The sequence below is a fragment of the Dromiciops gliroides genome, chromosome 1 (genome assembly GCF_019393635.1).
Source record: "Dromiciops gliroides isolate mDroGli1 chromosome 1, mDroGli1.pri, whole genome shotgun sequence".
NCBI lineage: Eukaryota > Metazoa > Chordata > Mammalia > Microbiotheria > Microbiotheriidae > Dromiciops > Dromiciops gliroides.
This window is the reverse complement of record NC_057861.1, coordinates 631,340,150-631,366,939: the sequence shown is the minus strand read 5'-3', so window position 1 is coordinate 631,366,939 and position 26,790 is coordinate 631,340,150. Positions and strand designations below refer to the sequence as shown.

The following is a 26,790-nucleotide window of genomic DNA, read 5'->3' as shown; positions in this document are numbered from 1 at the left end:
AAGTTCATTGACCTTCTATTCTGCTCTTTTGATGTGGCTTAGCACCTGGATTTAAGAAGTGAAAAGATAGTTGCATAAGTAGAGCTTGTTGTTTCAGATGCAAATTAGCAAATAATTACAAGTTGCAAAGATGATTCATAGTTTTAACAAATTCAGAATCTTTACCTAGTGTGTCTGACACAGTTCAGTGTTAAAGAATGATGAATTTTCTCACATGAGATACAGAATATAAAAAAGAGAGGATAGTAGCTTTGATTATGATCCAAAGACACACTGATATTTGTCTTTATAAAGGTTTGTCATACAACTTGTCCATTTGAATATCATCATTTGTAAAATCTTTTGTATAGTTGAAAATAGGTAAAGGGTGTTACTTGATATCTGTTTTGCAAAGAGGCGTAAGATAAATTTCTACTTAATTGTCATTCCAGGAAAATGTTTTTCTCTTCATACAGATTTGTGTTTTTCTTTTGTTAGATAATGAAAAAATAATAGCTAGTTAGCCAGTCAATAAGCCTCTGGGATACTCCCTAGGAATAATGAATGTATGACCCTGGGAAAAATAATTTGGCTTCCTGGTGTAAATAGCAAGAAAAGTTTTAAAAATTCCGAAAACTTTAGGTTTCCCTGATAGGCCAGAGAAATTCATTCCACTTAGCCATGGTACAGTATTTGAAAGTTTTTCTCAATTGCTCTGTTAAGTAGTTTCTTAATCTAAAGTCAGACCAAGTACATACTATTGAAGTACTGCACACTTAGCACAGTGAATAGAGCTCTGGCCCTGGAGTCAAGAGGATCTGAGTTCAAATCTCACCTCAGACACTTACTAGTTGTGTGACCCTGGGCAAGTCACTTAACACCCCCCCGCCAATTGCCTTAAAACAGCAGGTGCCATCTCCAGTTGTCCTGATCTATATCTTGCCACTGGACCCAGATGGCTCTGGAGGAGAGAGTGAGGTTGGTAACCTTGCACAGCCCTCCCTCACTTAATCCAATTCACTTCAAATCATGACATCACCCTGATGTCAAATACTCACAAAGAACAAACAATTAAATGCCTACTCTATTCCAGGTACTATGCTAAGCACAAGGTATACAAAGAAAGGCAAAAAACCAGTCTCTGTCTTTGAGAAGCCCACCATCTAATGGGAGAGATAACATGCAAACAAATATTTACAAACAAGCTTTATGTAGGATAAATAGGAAATAATCAACAGAAGGAAGACACTAGGATTTTTATTTATTTATTTTTTTTGGTGAGGCAATTGGGGTTAAGTGACTTGCCCAGGGTCACACAACTAGTAAGTGTCAAATGTCTGAGGTCGGAGTTAAACTCGGGTCTTCCTGAATCCAGGGCCAGTGTTTTATCCACTGTGCCACCTAGCTGCCCCTGGAAGACACTAGAATTAAGGAGAGTCAAGAAAGGTTTTCTGTAAAAGGTAGGATTTTAGCTTGAAATTGAAGGAAACCAGGAGATGAGATGAGAGAGAGCATTCCTGGCATGAGGGACAGTTGGAGAAAATGTGCAGAGTCAAGAGATGGAGTATCTTGTTCAAACAACAGCAAGGAGGCGGTGTCACTGGATCTAGAAGAGTATGTGAAGTGGGGGGTTGAAGGGGGGGAATGTAAGGTGCAAAAAAAGACTGGAAAGGTGGTAGGGGTGGGTGGCAGATTATGAAGGAAGGGTCTTGAACAACAAACGGAAGAGTTTTGCATTTGATCCTGGAGGTAATAGAAAACAATGACTCTTTGTGACCTTGTGTACCATAGCATGCCAGGACCTGGAGTACAGAAGGGCTTGGCATTCTATGGTCCATGGGGTCCCAAAGAGTCGGACAAGATTGAATGACTGAACAAGAAGAACAGCTTGTTGTGGGGGGGGGGGAGGAAGTGGGGGTAGTGGTATCCTGCATCTGACATAGTCAGGAGCCTACACTTCAGGAAAAAATCACTTTGGTAGCCAAATAGATGATGGAATGGAGTTGTGGGAGATTTGTGGCAGGTAGACTAACCAGAAGGCTATTGCAACAGTCCAGGAGTGAGGTGATGAGGGCCTGCACCAGAGTGGTGACAATATCAAAAGAGAGAGGGAGGTGTATTTGAGAGATGTTGCAAATCAACAGGCTTTAACAACAGATTGGATGGGGGTGAGGGGAGACTGAGTTACTGAAAGGGTGGTGGTGCCTTTTGACAGGAATGAAGTAGTTTAGAAGTGGGAGAGGTTTAGGAGGAGAGATCATGAATGAGTTCAGTTTGAGGCATGTTGAGTTTAAATGTTTGCTCACATCCAATTTGAGATGTTTGAAAGACAGTTGGTGATACAATTCTGGAGGTCAGGAGATAAGTCAGGGCTGGATAAGTAAATTTGAGAAACATCAGCATATAGATGATAATCCAATCCATGGGAGTTGCCTCAGATCACTAAATGAAGCAGTATAGAGAGAGAAAAGAATAGGGCCCAGGACAGAGCTCTACAGACCATCCATGGTTAGTGGGAGTGATCTTGATGGAGATCCAGTGAAGAACAAGAAGGAGCAGTCGGGTGAGAGAACCAAAAGAGAGTGGTGATTCAAAAAACTAGAAAGAAAAGAGTACCAAAAGAGGGTGATCAACAGTGTCAAAGACTGTAGAGAGGTCAAGAAGGACTGAGAATAGGCCATTAGATTTGGCAATGGAGAGATCATTGGTAACTTTGGAAAAAGCCATTTCCGTTGAATAACGAGGTCAAGCTCCAGACTACAGAGAGTTAAGAAGAGTGAGAGAAAAGTAAGTGGGAGCACCTATTGTAGACAGGAGTTTAGTCACAAATGGCAAAAGAAACACTGGTTCAAAGTTAGCAGAGATGGAAGGATCAAGTGAGGGGTTTGGGGGGTTGGGGAAAACATGAGTGTTTGTAGGAAGTAGGGAAGGAGCCAGTATACAGAAAGAAACTGAAGATAAGTTATAGAGTGGAGATGATAGAGGGGACAATCTGCTGAAGGAGATAAGGTGGAATATGCAGGTAGCGGGGTTTACCTTGGCAAGGTAAGACACGAGTGTGAGACAGGAATAAAGGAGGCAATAGTGGCAGAAGGCATCTGATATGGAGGAGGAAAAGGGGGGAAGAGGGAGTTCTCAGTGAATGTCTTCGATTTTTTCAGTAAAATATGAGGCAAGTTTCTCAACTGAGAGGATGGGGGAGGAGAAACCATAGGAAGTTTGAGGGATGAAAAGGTTTGGAAGAGCTGCTATGGAGAATGGATTAGTGAGGTGATAAGGAAAGTGTAGAAGGAGTTCCTAGTTAGCAATGAAGGCTCACTTGTGTTTATGTAACATAAATTTATAGCAGACCCAGTCAGAACAGTTGCATGATCTTCTCCAGCTTGTGTGTAGGAGCAAAGGAAAAGGATGGTAGGAATCCAAGGCTGACGCTTGCCAGTGCATATGAGGTGATATGATAAGAAGGAAAGAGACTCAAAAGAAGAGGACAATGTAGAGTTGAACTGGTTCACCAAAGGGTCAAGATAGGGAAAGGAGGAGGGAGTGGCTAGTACAGAGCTGATGACCTGTCTATGCATTTTTAAAATGTCTAGTTATATTTTCTATGCTATTTGATGTTGATAATGAATTACATGATCATTAACAGTGGATTTTTGGCCTCATGAATTTAGGGGTTCAAGAAATCAGAGCCAAGGAGAGAATTTTTCACTTTTTAGTTATTTCCAAGAATGATTCAGAACATACCTGTTACCTTTTAATATTTTGAGAAAATTAACAAAGAGGTAAGCCAGTGGAGGTATATTTGAAAATATACTCCAAATCACTAATAGTAAGATAAATTAAAACAACTCCGAGGTTTTACTTCATATCCTACAAGTTGGCAGACAAAAATTGGAAACAGTCAATGTTGGAGGCACAGAAAGAGAGGATGGGGGAGGAGAAACCATAGGAAGTTTGAGGGATGAAAAGGTTTGGAAGAGCTGCTGTGGAGAATGGATTAGTGAGGTGATAAGGAAAGTGTAGAAGAAGTTCCTAGTTAGCAATGAAGGCCCACTTGTGTTTATGTAACATAAATTTATAGCAGACCCAGTACAAGTACACTAATATGCTTTTGGGGAAGCTGTTAATTAATCTAACCAATAGTGACAATATTGATTTCTCCAAAAGAAAGAGATGAGGACAGGGGGCAGCTAGGTGGCACAGTGGATAAAGCACCAGCCCTGGATTCAGGAGTACCTGAGTTCAAATCCAGCCTCAGACACTTGACACTAGTTGTGTGACCCTGGGCAAGTCACTTAACCCCCATTGCCCCACAAAAAAAAAAGAGAGATGAGGACAACCAAATGGTACCCACTATATCTTTAACAGAAGTTATGATAAATTGTATGCAGGACAGTCCTTAAACAGATGGATCCTCCTGCCCAGTTTTACTGCCACCATTCAAGAAAATAAAAGGAAAAGTTCCCTCCAAAGACTATGCCCTTGGGTTAACAACTCTTCCTCTTACTTCTAAAATATCACTCCCCCACAATATCTTTTTTAGTATAATAGGTGTATAGAAAGGTATTTTGAACATAAAAATTACTTTATTTCAATAGAACTGCATACAGGTAAGAAATTTCAAGCATGGTTTCATTATACACTTATTTTGTCACAGGTTAACACATAAACAAACTTCTGTTGTATTCAGTCTCTAGGAAGGAAAGAAACAAGCATTTATCAAGCACCTACTATGTATTAGGCACTGTAATAAGTATTTTACAAATATTACCTCACTTGATCCTCATAACAATGCTGGGAGGTAAGTGCTATTATTGCCTCATTTTACAATCGAAGAAACTGAGGTAAAAAGAGATTAAGTGTTGTGCCCAGAGTCACACAACTATTGTCTAAGGCTGAATTTGAATTTGGATCTTCCAGATCCCAGGCCCAGAGCTCTATCCATTTTGCCACTTAGCTGCCCCTAGGCCACACTTTTATTCCCAGTCCAATGCCAATTATTTTCTTTTGTTTCTTTGGTCACTAAGGAAGCAGTCTTCACTGTCTATGTGGAAGAAACACCCCTCTGCTCTATGTTGAGTATTTTCCTTGTAGTTATCCAAACCCTGACACTTAAGTTTCCCTATATTTTGTCAACAAAACCCGTCTTTTTCCAGGTACTCATCCTCCTGGTTAGCACCTAAAGATGCTCCTGTTTTCAGCCTTTTCCAGTTAGGTTTTAAGTCATTTGTTTTCTTCTGTTTTAAACTTTTTCATGTTTTCTGAATTCACTTCCTCTAAAATAGCCTCTTTTGGGGAGCAACTAGGTAGCACAGTGGATAAAGCACTGGCCCTGGATTCGGGAGTACCTGAGTTCAAATCCAGCCTCAGATACTTGACATATACTAGCTGTGTGACCCTGGGCAAGTCACTTAACCCCCACTGCCCTGCAAAAAAACAAACAAAATAAAATAGCCTCTTTTTTCTTTATAACGGTTTCTTTTTCCTAAATTGTTTTACATTATTCCCCTGAATAGTGTTCCATATACAGTCCTTTCAAATTCCCATCTTGAGTCTTCACACTTCACTCAAGAAGTTTCCTCTACCACATAGATTTCAGTTACATGGTCTTTTCTTAATATGAACTTTAGTATAAACATTAGCTACAACCCAGTTGAATTTTTATTGTTTTCATCAAATGATATAGTACTTTTGTTGTCAGGAGCTAGAGATATACAGTAGGAATTGATCTAAAATATCTTGACATTTGAGATGTAGAGGGGAACAGATTATAACTGTAGAATTTACTTTTTAAAAAGATGTTTATAATTATAATTTTAACATAGAAAAGGTTGACATCATTCATTATCATTGCCTCAAGTTTTATATATATATATATATATATATATATATATATCCATTATTACCCAGTACATGCACAGTGTATTTCCATAGATTTTTCCATATTGCCTTTATGATTGGATATGCACATGCTCTTGTGTTGATTATTTGGCAGCTGGCATGTTTCAAAGAAGTGACAGATATAGCCTGATACCATTTCTTTAGCCATACATGGAAGCTATTTCAGCCCTGACCTTTGTTCAGTCACCCTTGACTTCTTTATCAAGTCGCAAGAGCTAGACATTTCTCCTCCTTATTTCTGTTCATGTACAAGCAAACTATATTGACAAGTCAATTCTACTGTTAAGAACAAAAACAATTTCATAGTATTGTTACAAAAGAAAGAAATGAGTTCTTTACACATCAAGGGGTCCTAATTCATTATTAAAATAAAACAATTCTATTCCTTTAAGCTATTCTAAGGAATCAAACACAATGTGCATTGAAGCACAATGATTTTCATAAAAAGCCTGTTGTGAGCTGGTAAGACTGATTATGCCTGTTTAATTTCAGAAGTAGTTTTCAGCAAAAATTAATTTACTGTAATGAGTATGAAAAAATAATGAAACAAATATTTAACCATTATCCCTTTTTAAAATATGCTTCCCATGAATTTAAACATAAATTAAGAGAAAAATTTTAAATGCCTCAAAAATGCCACTTTTAACAATAAACACTTTATCCCATCATAAAAGATTAATAATTGCTACTTGAAAGTGTATATTCTGAAAATAACATTAGACAAAACTTGTTTCTGGCAAATCTTTTATAATACTGTATCAAAGTCTGGTTTTATAACATCAAGGCTGACTTTTTTAATCATAAATGTATTTTATTATTTTCTAGATACATGTAAAGATCGTTTTCAACATTTGTTTTCACAAGATTTTTACTTCCAATTTTTTCTCCTTTCCTCCCCAAGATGGAAAGCAATCTGATATAGGTTATATATGTACAATCACATTAAACATATTTCTGCATTAGTCATATTGTGAAAGAAGAATCAGAACACAAGGGGAAAACCTCAAAAAAGAAAAAAAAAAAGCAGCCAAAAGTAGAAACAGTATGGTTCAATCTGCATTCAGAATCCACAGTTATTTTTTCTGAATGTGGAGAACATTTTCTTATGAGTTCTTTGGAATTGTCTTGGATCATTGCACTGCAAAGAAAAGCCAACTCTATCACAGTGATCATCACACAATGTTGCTGTTATGTTCTCCTGGTTCTGCTCACTTCACTCAGCATCAGTCCACTTAAGTCTTTCCAGGTTTTTCTGAAATCTGTCTGCTCATCCTTTCTTATAGGATGATAGTATTCCATTACATTTATATACCACAACTTGTTCAGTCATTCCCCAATTGATGGGCATTCCCTTGATTTCCAATTCTTTGCCACCACAAAGAGAGCTGCTATAAATATTTTTGTCCTTTTCCCTCTTCTATGATCTCTTTGAGATATAGACCCAGTAGTGGTATTACTTTGTCAAAGGGTATGCACAGACCCATAATAAGGCTGACTTTTTAAGGTACTGTCAGTAACACTAGTTTCACATCTATTCAGTTGTTGTTCTGTTGTTTCAGTTGTGTCCAACTTTTTGTGAGCCCATTTGGGGTTTTCTTGGCAAAGATACTGGAGCAGTTTGCCATTTCCTTCTCCAGCTTATTTTATGGATGAGGAACTGAGGCAAACAGGGTTAAGTGACTTGCCCAGGGTCACACAGCTACTATCTGAGGCCATATTTGAACTCCATAAGATGAGTCTTCCTGACTTCAGGCCCAGAACTCTATCTACTGTACCACCTAGGTGTCTTCATGTATTTAGTAGTGTTTGGTGATAAATTTAGTAGATCTGGCTTGTTAAGGAACTTAACTTCTCTGCCCTCTAATTATTAATATATTACTAAAATACATTTTAACATAGGAAATATAGCTAAAATGTTGTGACAAATGTCATCAACTGGCATCATTAAAGAAACTGAATGGCAATTTTTTTTCCAATTTTACATGATATAAAGAGATATTAAATACATACATATTAAATTTCTGGTTGATAGAAGGTAAATTCTTTGACAGCAAGAACTGTTTAATATTGGGGGGGGCGGAAATATCTCCAGGACCTAGAACATAGACATAGAACATTGATAAAATGCTTATTGATGTGTTTAATGGAAAGACAAGCTAAAATAAGTCCCTACTGAAGCATACAGTAGTTGAGTATCTTGAATTCACTTCCACTTTATATACCTAATTTACGTCGTTTCCATATAGCTAGAAGGGGAGTGACCTAAATGATCACAACCAACACCTGCATTTGAAAGAACCATAGAACAGTAACCCTGTCTGACTTACTCTTTATTTATTTGTTTATTCATTCGTTTGTTTGTTTGTTTTGAATTTTCCCCAAGTTACATGTAAAAACAAATTTTCACATCGATTTTTAATTGACTTTTTTCCCCCATAAGTCTTTTATTATTTTCCCATTACATATAGAGATGGTTTTCAACATTTGTTTTTATAAGATTTCTACTTTCAAATTTTTCTCCCTCCCTCCCTCCTTCCCCCCTCCCCAAGACAGCAAGTAATCTGATATAGGTTATATATGTACAATCACATTAAACATATTTCTGCATTTTGACTTATTCTTAATAGCAGTGAATACTATAGACTTTATACTCACCAATATTTCTTTGTATTGATTAAATGCAGTAGCTAGTATTTATATAGCACTTTTAAGGTTTGCATGTTGTCTTTACATGTTATCTTATTTGATCTTCACAACCCTATGAAGTCAGTTTTATCATAATCCTATTTATTGAAGAGGAAACTGAGACTGTCACCCAGCTTGTGTCTGAAACAGCATTCAAACTCTGCTCTGACTGACTTCTAATCCAACCCGTTATCCATTGCATCACCATAAAAGGTTTTCTGACTCTTACAGGTATGATTTATTAACACCCAACGCCTAGCAGAAAATCCTTTGTGTTATACCACTGGCATGCTTCCTGGGCCTAAGACCTGTAAAGTGGTTCATATTTGTTCCTGAAGCCACTGAGTGTGCTATCTACCCCCTCGAGGTTCCTTTTATTCTTTTACCTCCTTTTTTTTTAAACTACCTTCCACTTGAAGGTTTTGACCAACTGAAACAAGAGTTAAATCTAAAATCTTTTCACATCCTCCCAAGTTGCTGCTCACGGTCTAAGGCTAAGTCATCCCAGCAAGGAACTGAGTGAGCTGGCATTGCCATTCTTTCCGCTCCCCTCCTGCTGCTGCCTCCGAGTTCCTTCACGAGGTGCATTTTCTGAGGGAAAGCCCCTCTCCAGGGCTCCACAGATGTTTTATTCCCCTCAAGTGAATCAGGGACGGGAGCGAGAGCTTTGGTTATTACTCCCTTCATATGCCCTGAGTCCTCAGGACTCCCTCCTGACAGAAATAAATTAAGCAGGGGGCCTAATGCTCCAGTTCTACCCAGCACGACTGGACGGCTAAAGAAGGGTTCTCAGCTAGCTGGACGCAGACCCCTTAGGCACCTCCCTCAGCTGAATCGCACAGCTTTTAGCGCCAACCCACATGCGCGCAGGCGCGCAGGTTAGGGATGGGGGTTGGGGAGGAAGAGGTCTCAACGTCTCGCGAGGCTGAGGACGCGGGAAGTGGCACGTGGGGCGTATGCTGGCTCGAACCTGGAAGAAGGCGGGAAGAGATTTATTGCAGCTGCTGGCCCTGCCCCATCCTAGGTTCCCCAGAACCACCTGCCCGGCCCGGAACTGGAGGCCGAAACTGTCAGGGGTGGGTGCGACTCTCCTCAAAAGAGAAGTTACGGGGGAGGGGACGAGCGAGGGCGGAGTTCTCAACTCAAGGCCCTTTTCATGGAGAAGGCCTTTTTCTGTCAGGAGGCGGAGAGGAGCAGCCCCTGGGCGCTTAGTTAGCCCCGTCTTTGCCCTCAGTGCCCCAACCGACCGACGATAGCACGACAGGGTTTTGAACAGCAGGAGTTTATTCCTTTAAATGTATAAAATAAAATAAATATGATTCCAGGACTAGCTCAGGAACCCTGGAAGGTTTTGTAGGGATGTATGGAATTCTCTTCATGCATTCATTTGTTAAATGCCCGCTATGTGCAGTGTGCTGTGCTGGCTCTTCCGTGAGAAGCAAAGATAAATAAGATTGGGGGACTGCCCCTCAATATCGAACACAATACTCTGACTGACGGCAGCCCAACTTGAAGAGAAGAAAAGGAGATGCCCCCCAAAGGCCGGGCTAGGGGGGGGGCGGGGTGAAGTGGAGGGTGGGCAGGGTTGGGATGGTGTAGCTTTGGGGCCTCGAGGTGTGGAGGCAACAGGGGGTTTCTAAGCGTGGTGGGTGATCTTGGTTAGAAATCCTCTCCAGCGAGTAATGGCCAGTGTGGACTCAGAGTGCTTTCCTCTCTCAGGGTCTCAGGCTCTTTCTCAAGTTAAATGACAAGCTCAAAAGAGATCTCCGTGAAGTTTGAGACCCCCAGGCCTAAGTGTCCCCCACCTTCACCCTTCCCCAAGCTTGCTGTTATAAGGAGGGGTCCTGATAAAGGTGGACTACAGGGAGCCATGTTGACTAATATGCTGAACAGCATGCTGCAGGAGGTCTGATTAGGGTAGCAGTGTGGCCTTAGTCAAATTATTTAAACTTTCTGGCTCTGAGTTTCCTCATTTTGATGTATGATCCCAAGATTCTTCCATTCTCTCCTGTGGTCCAGATTTCAAGAGATCCTTGATCTTGAATAGGAAATTATTTTTTTAAACATAATTGGTTTCCTTTGTAATTCTATGTATTTTATGCATTTAAAAATATTCTAAGGAATCCAAAGGCTTCACCATATTTCTAGGAGTCTGTGACACACAAAGATTAAGAACGCCTGACATAGAAATAGATATTGCTATGAGATTTCTCATTTTATTATGTATCAAGCAAATAAAGATATGTTGAATGGGGGGAAGTCATTATTATGGGCAGCGATATTAAATCTTTTATATATTTATCAATATCTTTATATTGAACAAACTCTCTGTCCAGTAAGTCTATTCAATTCTATTCAAAACATATATCACATGCATTTTAAATGACAAGTCAAATAAGTTCTTTCCAAGATAGGTTTTTATCATTAAAATATTTAAATGAATACATAAAAAGCAGTGTGCTTTATTACAGAATTCAAAATGATCCCATCTTACTTAAACTATTTAAATGCCCCAAACAAGTCAGAATCATGACTGATTATGTCACAAATTGATTCAGAATTAGTGGATGGTCAGACCCAAAGAGTAGTTATTAATGGCTTGATGTCAACTTGGTAGTCAGTCTGTATGGGAAAGTACCAGGGAGCTATGCTTAGTACTACTATTTTACATTTTTATCAATGACTTGGATAAAGTCATGATTATTAAATATGTATGCAGATGACACAAAACTGGAGGGATAGCTAACAGTAGATATCCAAAAAGATTTTAATATGCTAGAGAACTGGATTGATTGTCATACAACCACAGATTTAAAGCAAGAAGGGATATGAGAAGTCATCAAGAAAAATGGAGCTCATAGAGCTAAGTGACTTGACCAACTGGGGTGAGGTTTGAACCCAGGGCTTCTTAGCCAGAACAGGTTATCTTTTCACTGTAGCACTCTACTTCCTAAAAAGATTAAATTTAATAGAAATAAGCATAAATCGTACATCTTAAAAGATTCAGCTTTACAATTATAAGATAAGGAAGCTATGACTAGAATGCAGTTCCTCTGAAAAAGATATAGGGGTTTTTTGTTTGGTTTTGAGGGGTTTTTTTAGTGGATTGTAAATGAGTCAATAGTCTGGTATGGCAGTTAAAAAGAAAAAGAAAAAAAAGCTAATATGATCTTAGGCTGCATTTCAAAAGATGTTGTCCAGGACTAGGGAGGCGATAGTACCACTGTACTGTATTCTGGTGAAATCAAATCTGGAGTAGTTAGTTGTGGGAGTCACATTTTAGAAAGTACATAGATAAATGGGAGGACAACTTTGGGGATGGTGAACTTAAAAAAAAAAAGATAGTTTGGTAACTGTCAATATAATTGGTTTCCTTTGTAATCTCATGTATTTTATTTTACTTATTTTTTTTTAAAAAGTTATTCTGAGATGTTGTTAGACTTCACCAGACATTTGACACAAAAAAGGTTAAGAACCTCTGATCCAGAGAAAGGAAGTCAGTATGGTGAAGTGCCTCTCATGTAATAAGAGGATTGGCCGAAAGAAGTCAGGATGTTTATCCTGGAGAAGAAACTATTTGGGAAAAGTGATAGCTGTCTTCAACTTTTTAAAGGGCTATCTTGTAGAAGAGAGATTACACTTTTTCTGCTATGCCCCAGAAGGCAGAACCAGAAGTAATGGATGGGAGGTACAAAGAGGCAAATTTAGACTTGCTACCAGGAAAAACACCCTAATGATTAGAGCAATCCAAAAGTAGAAAGGGCTTCCTCAAAGGGTAGTGGGCTCACCCCAGTTTAAACAAAAGCCAGATGACCAGTTATTGGTTGTTGTAGAGGGAATTCTTGTTCAGCTACAGATTAGACTAAATGATCTCTGAGGTTCCTTCTAATTCTAAGATTCTGTGATTTTATGAGAAAAGCACCAAAGGTAAATTTTACAAAGACGTATTTGAACATGAAAATTGGAGATTTCTGATTGTTTTACAAACAAGTGACAAATCTGGGATTTGTACCAAGGGTCTCTGGTTTCAAACCCAATACTCATTTCCCCTCTATCACATTGCTTCTCTTCAGTTATGGAGAATCCTTTGAAAGAGAGGTCCCAGGGGCAGCTAGGTGGTGCAGTGGATAGAGCACCAGTCCTGGAGTCAGGAGGACCTGAGTTCAAATATGACCTCAGACCCTTGATACTTACTAGCTGTGTGACCCTGGGCAAGTCACTTAACCCCAATTGCCTCACTAAAAAAAAAAAAAAAAAGAAAAGAAAAAAAAGAGAGGTCCCCAATGGGGCAGCTAGGTGGCATAGGGGCAGCTAGGTGGCGCAGTGGATAGAGCACCAGCCCTGGAGTCAGGAGGACCTGAGTTCAAATCTAGACTCAGACACTTAACACTCCCTAGCTGTGTGACCCTGACAAGTCACTTAACCCCAATTGCCTCACCAAAAAAAAAAGAAAAAGAAAGAAAAGAAAAGAAAAGAAAAGAAAGCGAGGTCCTCCAAAGGATTTTGGCCTGGTGCTTCATTGAAAAGTGAAGGGTAAAAAAATAAATAAATAAAGGGGGAAAAAAACTACGACGTCCATTGAGCTCTTTGGGAACTATCCATGCTAATAGATAGGATATGTCAAGTTAAAAAAAAAAGTGAAATTAGTTGTATTCTTAAATGGTATTTAGTGAAGTTGCTGATGCCATCAATCTTGTGTTAATCTCAAATTGTAAATAAATTTTACTTTAGAAATATTCTGAATATTTCATAGTCATTACACTATAGCATAGAACTGAGTCAGTACTCTTTCACTAAACTATTTCTCTATTTCTAGAATGTCTACAAGTAAAAATACAAACCAATATTTTTTGTGGCTATTAGACACACTTGAGCATATAAGGATATGCTTTATGTTCACTGAATCATAAAATTATAAACCTGGAAGGGCCTTTGTGAATTCTAGCTCCCACCTTCAAGAAGGTGAAATAATAAGCCCCACAAGACTGATGGTCAGTGGTAGATTTTTTAAAAATGTGTATTGAACACATATGCATCTAGTGTTTCCACTCCAGAAAAACTAGCAACAGATCCACAAATCTACTTCCAGTTCTATGACCTTATGATATGATAAGTTTGGAAGGTGCCAGGGATTTCACAGAGTAAAAATGTACAATGAAGTCATTATTAGACCAGACCTGACCCTCCTTCCAGAGATATTTCACATAGTGCAAGAAACTTAGAAATACTTACTACCTAGTCATTTTCTCTACCATTGTAAAGCCTATACTGAAGATCGTGACACCATTCAAATGGTACTCATGCCATAGGGAATTCTCTGGTAAAGAAGCCTACAATGATAGAGTTCTCAGAGGGCTTATTCATTTAGGCCTGACAATAAATACATGGTCCTCCGTGAAAAATCTGTGGTTTAGAAAGTGAAAAAGTAACCACACATGTTAGTTTGGTAAAGCTAATATTTTCACTACACTCCAACCACAGTATAATGACTGTATAAAATATAATGGATATAATATAATATGTAATATAATGAAGGGTAACAAAAAACACCCTTTATTTTATCCTCAACAAATGCATACTAAATGCATACTATGTTCAAAGTACTGTGTGGGTGATATAAAGATAAATAAGACATCATTTTTATCTTCATGGAGCTTACAATCTAGTAAAGGATATATAAATCATATTTAAATGCCTATATTTTAGTGTACTATCCATCTCTGCGTATATCTGAGATATAATTTGGCCTTGGTGTAACTAAATGCAAAGAATGAAGGTCTTATAAATGTGGTTTTGCTGTATTTTTAAAAGGTTTTATGTTGTTTAAATTATAACATTTTTATATTGCTTTAAGGTTCATGAAACATTTTATCTCAGCAAATGGCCCACTGAATTGTTCCTTACCTGAAACTAAATTTTCATGGTACCCCAAAATTATTCAACTGTTTTTGGGTAGTAAAAGATCAACTTTAAAATGTAATTATGCTATATAAAAATACAAAAGACTCTTTTCATTGTTTTCTTCTTGCTTATATTTGTGGTTGGATGAAACCTTTCCCAGAGAATGGATTATAGAATTAATAACATAAAATCATTATTAATATTAAATAATTTTCCTAAAGAAAATACATTTAAAATGTAAAATTTCTTAATACATTTAGGTTATTTGATTTACATATCCAAATTATGTTTTCTAAAATTACAGATAAAAGAATGGCAAACTCCTTTTCAGCACAGAACTTCATTGCACTTTCAGATCTGCGTCCAAATCTGGCTCGTCCTGTAAGTTTCATTGACATATTCCTTTTGTCATTTACTAATGAAATTTTATATGATGAGATTACATTACTTCACAATTATGTAATTGACATGTATATAGATACCCATTGTATTAGTATAATTGTTGGATATAAAGTACCCCTACTTGTTTGTATATATTCTAGGAAAATGAAAACTAATGCTTGTGTTGTCTACAGGGAAAGTAATGTGATTGTAGTGATTGGTACCAATATGGCTGATAATTCATTATTTGAAATTGTTAGAAACTTCCTTATATCATTTTAATTAAATGCTGAATTGAGATTTAGTCAAACTCAGCATTATGAAGCCAAAAGGTTTTTTGAACAGTATATTCTCCAGGTGACTGCAATTATAGACTTAGATTATGTTATTATGATGGATTTAAGGAAAAATCTCAAGTATTCTGTCACCAGAAGCATATTGAATTGAATTGTTGGGTTGAAACATAAATTAATTTCACACTACAGGAATTCTCAATTTTCACAGAAGATATAAATGGTGGAAGAAAAAGAAGGGGGTGAGAGAAGAAAGCTGTCTAGCTTGTTAGGCTGAGCTCACAGCATGTCTACATTGTGATCCCATGGTCTGGTCCTTAGCTTTGCAAGTTCAGAATCTTGATTTTATTAGTTCACCCAGTGGTGACAAAGCTCTAAAGAATCAATTCATGCTGACTAAACTCACTAGAGAAGGATTTATAAATCAGAACGCCAGTTTATTAGTTTATAATGGATGATATATCAGGCAGGATTACTAGTACTGGTCATTTGCACAGGGCATTCCTTTCTACTGGGTAGATCCACTCAGGAGACTAAAATTATAGATCTGAAGGCTAATTGGTGACAATAGAATTAGAGCAAAGGCAGTTATTCTTAAGTGATATTTCTGTCAAGCCTGATGAATTGCCTTTCTCTACTCTAGGGATATTTCTGTCTAGATAATTGTTAGTAGTGGTCATTACCATCAGATCACCTTCTCTCCTGGACAGTGCTCAAGAAATATAAAAATCTAACTCTTTGGTTCTTTTTTTTCTAGACTCCATGTAAACTCCCTTCTGTTTGATGACATTAACTCAAATATGTTACAATTAATTAGATCACAATTTTTCTTACATTAAATACAATTTCATCTACTTTATGAGATTTGAAGCATCCTAGTCACTAATTTACAAATAATTTCTTGGAGTTAATTTCTTCACATAGCTAATATCTTATTAATTTAGTTTGTATTAGTGTTAATTTTTTATTCTCCCCTCCAAATTCTTGAGATGTATAATTTAGAACTTGTGCCTGTATATGTGCATATGCTCACACATATGCACATATCCAGAGATGAATTAGGTGGATTCATGATTTCCTGAAATGTTATATGTCAATTAAATGTGTGTAAATTGAAGAATCTTAAATGTACAAAGAAAGCTAACTTTTTAAAAATCTGGAATAAATATATCTGTAAAGAATCTCTTTAAAAAATAAATAATCAGACATATACCCCTATTTGCCTGCTTTCTAACTTTGGGTGTCTAGTTTTCTTAATGGAAAGAGTACCTATAAATAACTTCAATTGTTTGCATTTAGAAGTTTAATCTTGGTGATATAAATTGATTCCTAATTGCTTGATTCAGAAATCAGAAAGATTTTTTCCCAATATTTCAGCAAGTCGAGTTTCCCCAGCAAAGTTCAGAGGGGTTCCTTATATTCATGTAGAGTTAAAGAAATAGTAACATTTGTCATAAATGCAAAGGGGTAGCCAGCAGTTGGGTTAGGATGTGGAATTCTTTAAAGTTTGAGTGCAACAAATTATTGCCACATGAACAACAGCTGCTAGAACTATTAATATAAGCATGGGTTTATCCTTTGTAAGAAAAAGCTAGTAATCTTGACTTTTTTAAAGTGTTTTAATTTTTTATTCTTTTTGGTAGACACTAAAATAAACAATAAAGTTTTAAAGAAGATATTTAATGACCTACCTAGATTTTAAGAACTAGAGCTTATAACTTTGATTTATCAGCTGCAATATATAGGTTTTGTTACAATCTAATTTATGTTACTGTCCACCACGTTTGGATTAAGGAATGAAGCAATTTTATGTGAATTGTCAAAAAAAAAAATCCCATATAAAAGAAAGCTTTGAAGGCCTTAGGAAATTAAATTGCATTATACATGTGCTTTGAATGAATTCAGTTAAGTATCTAAAGCATAGGACAGTTATTGTGCTCCACCTAGTGATTAAAAATAAAGTAGAACCATGGTTAATACTATATTATATTTGTAAGGCAGTTAGCAATCCGACTACTTTGTATTAGTCCTTATGCTGTTTGATGTTTATATTGTTCATTTACATGCCACCCTAGAATAAATGCTTTTAAGTGATTACTAGTCAAAAATATGTTTGTTATAACCAGTAAAATATAACAAGTCCATGAAATCAAATTTACCATGTACATCTGTGTTTAATATTGGTTCTATAACCTTTTTGTTTTTCAGAGTATAATCGGTATGGTTATTGGGAAAACAGATGTCAAAGGCTTTCCAGACAGAAAAAGTAGAGTTATATTTAACTCTTTATTTTTCATAAGCTGCAACTTAAGTTTGTATGATTAGAACCAAGGATATTTAAATGATTGAATTTGTTATGCATGTTAAGTTTCTAAAGGACAAGAACCATGTTTCTCTGTTTGATAAAGTGTCTAGTTAAAAGTCATGTGTGTGAAGATACTCAAGAAATGTTATTTGATGATAAAAGTTATTTGATGTTTCTAGGAAATAATTATTCAAGGCTATGTCCTTAATATAATACCAAAACAACTTGCTGACTTGGTCAGTTAAATCAATGAGCTAGTTAATTAAGTAAAAAAAAAGGAGGAAAGTGGCTATTTAAGACTGAAGTAAGGAAAAAATCCATTTGACTATACTTTTCACCTTTTAACTATTTCTTCCATACCCTGTATCTCCTAATCATTATTTTTAACATCAATAGTTATTCTCAGGATATTCATGAATATCTAATAACTTCTAAACATATTAGACAAATTTCAAGTACTTCAGTCTTTTTTCTCACGTACCTCGCAACTTTAGTGATTTATACTATATTCTCTTAGGGGCAGCTAGGTGGTGCAGTGGACAGAGCACTGGACCTGAAATTGGGAGGACCTGAGTTCAAATCTCACCCCAGACACTTACTAGTTGTGTGACCCTGGGCAAGTGACTTAACCCCATTTGTCTTAAACATCAGGGGCCATGTCCAGTCATATTGATGCATATCTTGCCACTGGACCCAGGTGACTCTGGAGGAGAGAATGAGGTTGGTGACTTTGCACAGCCCTTCCCTCACTTAAAAATCTAATTCAGTGCAAGTAGTGACATTACCCTGATGTCATGGTCCTCTTTGAGAATGAAGGACAAACAACAAGTGATATAAATTCTATGTAGCTATGTCTATATGATTTCAAATAACTGCTTTAAATGGAGCTGTCAGTCATTTGTTTTGTTTTTGCATACTAAATCAGACCTCCAATTCCACTAAAAATAGTATTTTGTTTTATGTTGTGCTTTGTTTTTACTTTTTTCGTCATACTGACTAAAGCTAAATTAGTGTCTTGCTTTTATATAGACATTCTTAAACTGGGATTGGACTTTTGAATAAATGCACTGTCAAATATTTATGGATGACAAAAAATGGCATGAACAAAATGTAAAATTTTAAATTTGTAAATTTTAGCTATTTTCTACAATTTTTATTTAAATTCTACAGTGTAGGAAGGAATAAGTAGAACTAAAAGGCTGTTAAATTCATCAAGAATTTTGACAGAAAAAGTTCCACTTTTATTTTAATCATTTGGGTAGCTATTACATCTGTTAATCTAATATATAATTTATACTAGTATATTGATGCACACTTTAATTTTTATTTTCAATTTTCCCCTTCATCTTTGGTTTTTTTTTGTTTTTTTTTTTAAGTGAGGCAATTGGGGTTAAGTGACTTGCCCAGGGTCACACAGCTAGTAAGTGTTAAGTGTCTGAGGCCAGATTTGAACTCAGGTACTCCTGACTCCAGGGCCGGTGCTCTATCCACTGCGCCACCTAGCTGCCCCCCCTTCATCTTTGAAGATCTATAATGAAGAATTTTTTAAATCAGCAACATTAATACATCTACACTCAAAAATGTACATTCTTTATACAGTAAATCAGACCTCCAATTTTCACTAATAAGGATAAAGACAAAAGAATCGTTAGAACAGCATAAGCAACCCAGACTGATTCCTAAGTGCTTCAAAGCATTTCTACTAGTACAGGAAGCATAAGTCATTAAAATATTTACTGACCCCTTGTGGTATTCATCAGGTCATCATTCAGAAGTACAAACCCTTTGTTCTAATTCAATACTTTGGGATTATGACTACACAAAATGAAAGAGAAAATTGAAGTAACTCTGAATCATTCAGAATAAGAAAAGACAACATACACACACACACACACACACACACACACACACACACACACCTAAGGGACAGAAAATTGAGGAAAGGAGAAGAGAGGGATGTTTACCATGTATTCAGAGTTGGCTCAATCATCCCCTTTGCTTTACAAGTCAATAAATTACAACACATAATTTCACAGGATGAGAAGCTATGTATAGACTGGGATCTGCACCAGTGGGGGGAACTCACACAAATGAAATCCCTCAGAGTATAAAGAATTTGTAATTGGTATACGTTAATTGGTTACTACTTTGTGCTTGGCGTCTAAATTAATTCACATAATAATAACTGATGAAACCAAGCTTTTACATTTGAAAACTAAAAGCCTTATCTTTTTTTTTCTTTAGATATTGGATCAGAAAGGTTTACTTTCAACTTCACCATTCGAGATTCACCAACTTATTTTATAAATGTAACATCCTGGGGAAGGGAAGATTATATCAAATCGCTTTCCAAAAGCTTTAGAGTTGGTGAGTGTGGTAAGTTGTCATTTATTTCTCACCTATTGCTATTAGAATTTTTTCCTTTGACATTAATGTTTGCAGTTTAAATAAACCAACTTTTCCTTTAAAGATATACATTGAACTATTTTGACTGAAAACAAATGATCCAGATTTAGTAGGTATCAAGGTATGGTATAAGGTATAAGTCAGATAATTAACCTAAAACATGTAAACTGAGAGTTAGCACTTCCTTATCATAGGACCTCAGAATCGTAAGAGATTTCAGAAAATTTCCAAGTTTGACCTTTACCTGAAATTACTGCATGGCAGGTAGTCATCTAGCATCTAGGTAAACAACTTGCAGGACAGGAAACTCAGTACCTATAAAAGTTAGCCCATAGTACTTTAAAGTGACTCTAAATTATTAAAACCCCTCTCAGCCTCAGTTTCTTCCTCTGCAAAATAGGAGTAATAATACCTACCTCTCATTGTTGTTTCAAGGATCAAATGAGATAAGGCTTGAGCACTACATAAATAGCTATTATTATAAGGAAGTTTTCCCCTATATTGAGGCAAAATCTGCTTCTTTGTAGTTTCCATCTACTAGAACTGTCCTCTCCAGACATACAGAACAATTCTTTTTTTTGTTTTTTTATTTTTGTTTTTTTTGGCGGGGCAATGGGGGTTAAGTGACTTGCCCAGAGTCACACAGCTAGTAAGTGTCAAGTGTCTGAGACTAGATTTGAACTCAGGTCCTCCTGAATCCAGGGCCAGTGCTTTATCCACTGCGCCACCTAGCTGCCCCTCATACAGAACAATTATAATCCCACTTCCACACAATTCTTCCCTTCTCTACTATTCCTTCCCAACCCCCACTGAACCTTATATGGCATCCAATTTGTTATCAAAATAATCAATTATAACATCACTTTCTTTGGTACTTTTCATAATTAAATATCATGTTCACCGAAAGCTCTGTCAAAGCCATGTTGATTCTTCAATGCCCCGGAAATGATGCTAGAGTTCAAGAAGTTGTGTTTTGTTTTGGTTTTTTGGTTCAAATACAAAATATTATGGATATTCACAAAGGCTTCCCCCTCCAGCCACAACTACCCCCTCTTAAATAGCTTTACACGTAGTAGACAACCATGAATTTTAAAGCTTTTAACATTTGTCTTCCTTTGTGATGTGATTTGCTTTGGGCCAATGGAATACAAGTTTTAGGGATGGATTGGTAGGTTAGGATGTTTTTTAAGGTAGAGCTAGGGAAATATATGGTAGAACTGTAGGGAAACAACCACAAGAGCTTGAAACCATAGCAGAAAAGAAATTTGGGAGGCTAGGAAGCAGAACTTATGGGAGACTAGAATCCTTATATCCTCCTGGAAACGGAAAATGGCCTGCAGGATTCTGGGAATTGTAGTTTGGTAGTTCCAGCTGTGGAGGTATAGGATGTGGAGTTAAGGATGTGAACATGCATATCCCCCAGGTGCCATTAGGAAATAGCTATTTTTTCCCCTGACTCTGTGCATTTATCATTCATCTGATCTGGACAGCTCATGTCTAGGATTCCTTGCTGGGACTGTAGCCTGAGCCTGAAAAGGGCTGGACTGGCCTCCTCAGTTCAAAGTACAGATAACAAGAATGAGCCCCACATATGTAGTGAGGCCCACCTGTGGTGAGGGATTGTCACTGTGTGCCTGAAAGAGAGACAGGATATATATTTCTAGTCTCTTCTCCCCTGACCCTTCTCCAAAGGAAAAATTCATCTCTGCCAGGAGGGTAAGCAGGAGATTAGGGTCAAAGAGTGTTCTGTCCTCCTCAGGTGGAGGGAGGGGGGTGAAAGGAAGACTAGAATTATATCTATCTGCTCATTTAAATATGGTTCATCTATGAGGTATTATCAGGTTTCATCTAACTTCTGATCACTTTGATGTTATTATTGATATTGGAAGAAGGGAGACCCCAAGCTCTATATCCAAGGCTTGACCCCTTTCCTACTAAATTGTTATTTTTGTTGTTGTTTGTCCTTTTTTTTCCAGGGCAATGAGGGTTAAGTGACTTGCCTAGGGTCCCACAGCTAGTAAGTGTCAAGTGTCTGAGGTCAAATTTGAACTCAGATCCTCCTGAATACAGGGCCAGTGCTTTATCCACTAAACCACCTAGCTGCCCCCGTTTGTCCTTCATTCTTTTTTTTTTTGGGGGGGTGGGGCAATGGGGGTTAAGTGACTTGCCCAGGGTCACACAGCTAGCAAGTGTCAAGTATCTGAGGTAGGATTTGAATTCAGGTCCTCCTGAATACAGGGCCGGCACTTTATCCACTGTGCCACCTAGCTGCCCCTTTGTCCTTCATTCTTGAAAAGGACCATGACATCAGAGTGATGTCATGACTTGCGCTGAATTGGATTTAAGTGAGGGAGGGCTGTGCAAGGTCACCAACCTCCAGAGCCTACTGGGTCCAGTGGCAATATACATCAGTATTACTGGAGATGGCCCTAGTTGTTTAAAAGCAATTAGGGATAAATGACTTGCCCACGGTCACACAGCTAGTAAGTTTCTGAGGTGAGATTTGAACTCAGGTCCCTCTGACTCCAGGGCCAGTGTTCTATCCACTGTTCCACCTAGTTGTCCTCCCACTAAATACCAGTTCCACAATACACACATCGAGCAAATAGCAAACAAAGAAACCCATTCATCTAAATCATATTAAAACAGAAACCAGAGAAGATATACATAAGGAAAATGTATACCAGCCAATATAGAATTGAAAGAGTTCTTTCATTGGGAGCAAGATAAGTCAGTTCAACCATTAAATATTGTCCTTGATCTCTCTTAAGGGGAACCTCCCCAAAGTCTCTACAGTAGCAAACTGGAGAGTGATATCATGGAAACGTTTAGCTCCTCATATGTCTTCCCAGAATCTTTTTCCTTCATGCACCTGAAGTAGGGTTGGCCACTTCCATCTTCTTTCTCAAAGCTGGAAGCCAGAAGAGCCTGAAGCAACTTGCCACTTGAAGAGTCCTGAAGTTTGAGGAATTTAGAAGAGTAATAGCCTTTGGAGAGTACCAAGGGGTACTGGTAAAGGCTGAGCTGTCTTGCTCATCATCTTCACCCTGCCTGTACCCTCACACAGAGCAGGACATTTATCTCCACTAATAAGGAGAGTCCCATACAAATGGGCTTTGGGACAGGGGATACATTTCAATTTTAACTCTAGGATAAGATCCTCATCTAGAAAAATAATGTCCCAATGCTAGATGATGGTCATCTCTTTGACCTACCCAATTCCCTTTCCTCATAAATTAGGCAGGATCAAAAAGTGAATCCCTAGGGGAAAGAAATCATCCTAGGAAGAAACACATCTGACCTCAAGATCTCCTACCAGAGCTTCAGATTGTTTTAGTAACCAGAAGTGAATAGGCCAAGGGAGGTAAAGAGCTAGTTCCAAGAGTTCTGTATTCAGTGACAAAGGCTAGAGATTCATACAAAGGAAAAAATTCTGGAGCTGCTGGTGCTAGAGCAATTCTTGACTGTCCAGGATGGTTAAGAATTAAGTGAAGTCCCAACATCCAAAGAACAATGAGAGAGTGGTAATCATGATAGACAGTTTGTCCCAAATACTTGAGAAGTTTCCTCTCCCAGCTCAACACGATGCCTTTTTCCAAGATGAGAGCATAGAGGATGATGCAATGAGACCTGTGTTCCTGAGAGCCAAACATCAAATACCAGAGTCATTCAAAAATGTGAGCATGAACTTTACCTAAAAAGAATGGAGACAAATGGTCCTAGCTCAGTGACTTGTATGAGGATGTGCTGCTGGAGAAATATAGAAACCTACTTTTTCTGTGTGGCTTTCCAAAGCAAAGATGATTTCCCATCTAGAGAGCAAGAGGAAATGTCAATGGATCCAAGGAAGAGAAACCCCAGGAAGCACAAGTCCAGATTGGAAATTTGTACCTGAAACCAAGGTTCCAACTCCACAGTAGCAGTTCAATGGAAAAAATCATTCCTAGGAAGATTCAATTGATTTTGGCCCCAGGACTCCAAATTGAAAGACACCTGGGAGTGTAATACCAGTTCAAAGTCATAGCAGGACAACCAGGAGAAAGATTTTACCCAACAAAAAAAAAAATTGCTCACAAAAAAATATCTCCTAATAAAAACAAAGGCCATGAACTTAATGTATTTATTACAAACTTTAGTCCAGAAGCATTCCTTATATACAAAAAAAGAGGGGCACCTAGGTGGCAATGTGGATAGAGCACCGGCCCTGGATTCAGGAGGACCTGAGTTCAATTCCGGCCTCAGATACTTAACACTTACTAGCTGTGTGACCCTGGGTAAGTCACTTAACCCCAATTGCCTCACCCAAAAAAAAAAAAAGTGTTCATATAAGAAAATGTCTCCATAACTACAATACACTTGAAAAGAGTGTCAGACAATATTTAGATATAATTAAACATGATAAATTCTCCTCAGGGAAATTCTTTGCTGATAATGAATCTGGGAAAGTCTTTAGTTACCTTTCAGATTTCATTCAATATCAGATAACACATTGAAGAAAAACCACTATTTATGTAATGAATATGGGGAAACCTTCAGTGACATCACACTTCTCACTCTTCATTAGAGAATTCATATATAGGAGAGAAGCCTTATAAGTGCAATGAATACGAGAAGGCTTTCAGTAGGGGTGTACAACTTACCAGCATCAAAGAATTCATACTACATAGAAGCCACATAAACATAATGAATGTGGGAAAGTTTTCAGCTAAGGCAGACTCCATTTCCAACATTGGATAATTCATATTGCAGGGAAACTCTATAAATGTAATGAATGTAAAATAAACAACAACAAAAAACTTTCAACACCTGCTCTTCTCTTACTAAATATCACAGGATCCATAGTGGAGAGAAACTCTGTGAGTATGATGAATCTGGGAAAGTTTTCTGTAACAACTCATCGCTCTAGCAGCAGAAAATTTGAACTATAAACTCTATACATGTATTGAATATGGAAAAGTCTCCAACAAGAATGTATATTTTATTGAATATCTACAAATTCATACTGAAGAGAAAACCTATAATACAATGAATGTAAGAAATCCCTCTACCAGAGCTCATCCTTTAGTAAGCATGGATGAATTCTTATAGGAACAAGACCCTATAAATGTTTTTCTTTTTTTTCTTTTTTTGTGGGGCAAGAGGGTTAAGTGACTTGTCCAAGGTCACACAGCTAGTAAGTGTCAAGTGTCTGAAGCCAGATTTTAACTCAGGTCCTCCTGAATCCAGGGCCAGTGCTTTATCCACTCTGCCACCTAGCTGCCCCCATGACCCTATAAATGTAATGAATGTGGGAAAGTTTTTGGGTGTAGTTCAGCCCTCATCAGACATCAAAGACTTCATTTTGGAAAGTAACTGGTGGATATCAAGAAAGTTCTGTCTTATTCTTAACTGTTAGAGAACCAGGTTTAGCATGGGTTACAAAGATAAAGGCATCCTTCCTCCCTTCCCTCTTCTGTAATGTTTCACCCCTAGTCCTATCACTATCCCTCACAATAATCCATTACACTAAAGCTATGTAAATATACATATGTGTATGTGTGTATACATACATACATATATACACATATACACACATACATACATATATATACACATATACACACATACATATATATATATATATATGAGCAGTTAGGTAGTATAGTGGATAGAGTGCTTGGCCTGGAATCAGGAAGACCTGAGTTCAAATTTGGTCTCAGACATTAACTAGCTGTGTGACTCTGGGCAAGTCACTTCATCTATGTCTGCCTTAGTTTCCTCATCTGTAAAGGTAGTTAAAGTGTACCCCCAGGGGCTGGGTAAAACCTTTGATACTTTTGTTCTTCCCATAACTTCTCAGTAAATATCCCTTTATAAAAGCTAAAAGAGAGTAGCAAGAGAGTACAGTGTAAAGAGTACTGGTCCTGAAGTCAGCAAGACCCATCTTCCTGAGTTCAAAACTGGCCTCAGACACTTAGTAGCTATGTGGCCCTAGGTAAGTCACTTAACCTGTACAGCTTCTTCATTTAACAAATGAGGTTAAGTTATTTCCAGAGGTTAAGTGACATAGGTCTACTTCCTCTAGGCTACTGACTAAAGTGAAAACCAAATGTTAAAACTGACCTAGCTCCAGAGAAAAGCCCATCTCTGCTCTAGCCAAACTTTCAATGGGGCCTACCAGAAGCCCATGCAGCTTGACCTTTAATAGCTAGGGCAAGATCAATGGAGTTGTATTAGCAAGAGTACCAGATAGCCCCATAGGTATAGGAGGCACTATATGCCTCTTGGTGGTTAAATGAAGAATTCAAAGGAGATAACTGCTAACATCAAGGCTACGATTGTTATTCTTGGGCTTTATCTTTGTGTTGTTCAAGGGTTATTTTCTCTTCTAGTTAGTAAACTCCATGAACACAGGAAGTATGTCTTATCTAAATTTTGTACATCATATAGCACTTAGCACAGTTTTATGCATATAATAAACATTTAATAAATATTTGTTGAATATAGAACTCAGCTAAGGCTTGGTTCACCTCTCCTCATTTTCTCCCTAAATATACTGTAAAGAAAATACAGTTGTTACGGATGACCATTAATTGGATGAGAATCGAAGAAAGTATTTGAAGTTGTACAGGATTGTTGTAGGATTAAACAATGTTCAATCCTTGAAGCAATATTTCTGTCGGTCCTCAATTTAGGTATAGACATAAAAAAGTGCTACGTGAGTGAGGTCATTGATGCTAACAGCCTACTGCTCTGTCTCTGACAGTGACTCCAAGTAATTTGTAAGAGAACATAGCAGATGGGGCAGCTAGGTGGGGCAGTGGATAAAGCACTGGCCCTAGATTCAGGAGGATCTGAGTTCAAATCCAGTCTCAGACACTTGACACTTACTAGCTGTATGACCCTGGCCAAGTCACTTAACCCTCAATACCCTGCAAAAAAAAAAAGAAAAGAGAACAT

General features: G+C 37.5%; 1 protein-coding gene across 1 annotated transcript in view; it reads left to right on the top strand.

Annotated features, from left to right (window-relative positions):
- Positions 1–9,555: 9,555 nt before the first annotated feature.
- MEIOB (meiosis specific with OB-fold) overlaps positions 9,556–26,790 on the top strand; it is a 53,140-nt gene continuing 35,905 nt past the window's right edge. The window contains 4 exon segments of the mRNA XM_043978503.1: positions 9,556–9,641; positions 14,771–14,847; positions 17,349–17,406; positions 19,690–19,821. Coding sequence (XP_043834438.1) covers positions 14,779–14,847; positions 17,349–17,406; positions 19,690–19,821 — 259 coding nt within the window. The 5' untranslated portion in view covers positions 9,556–9,641; positions 14,771–14,778.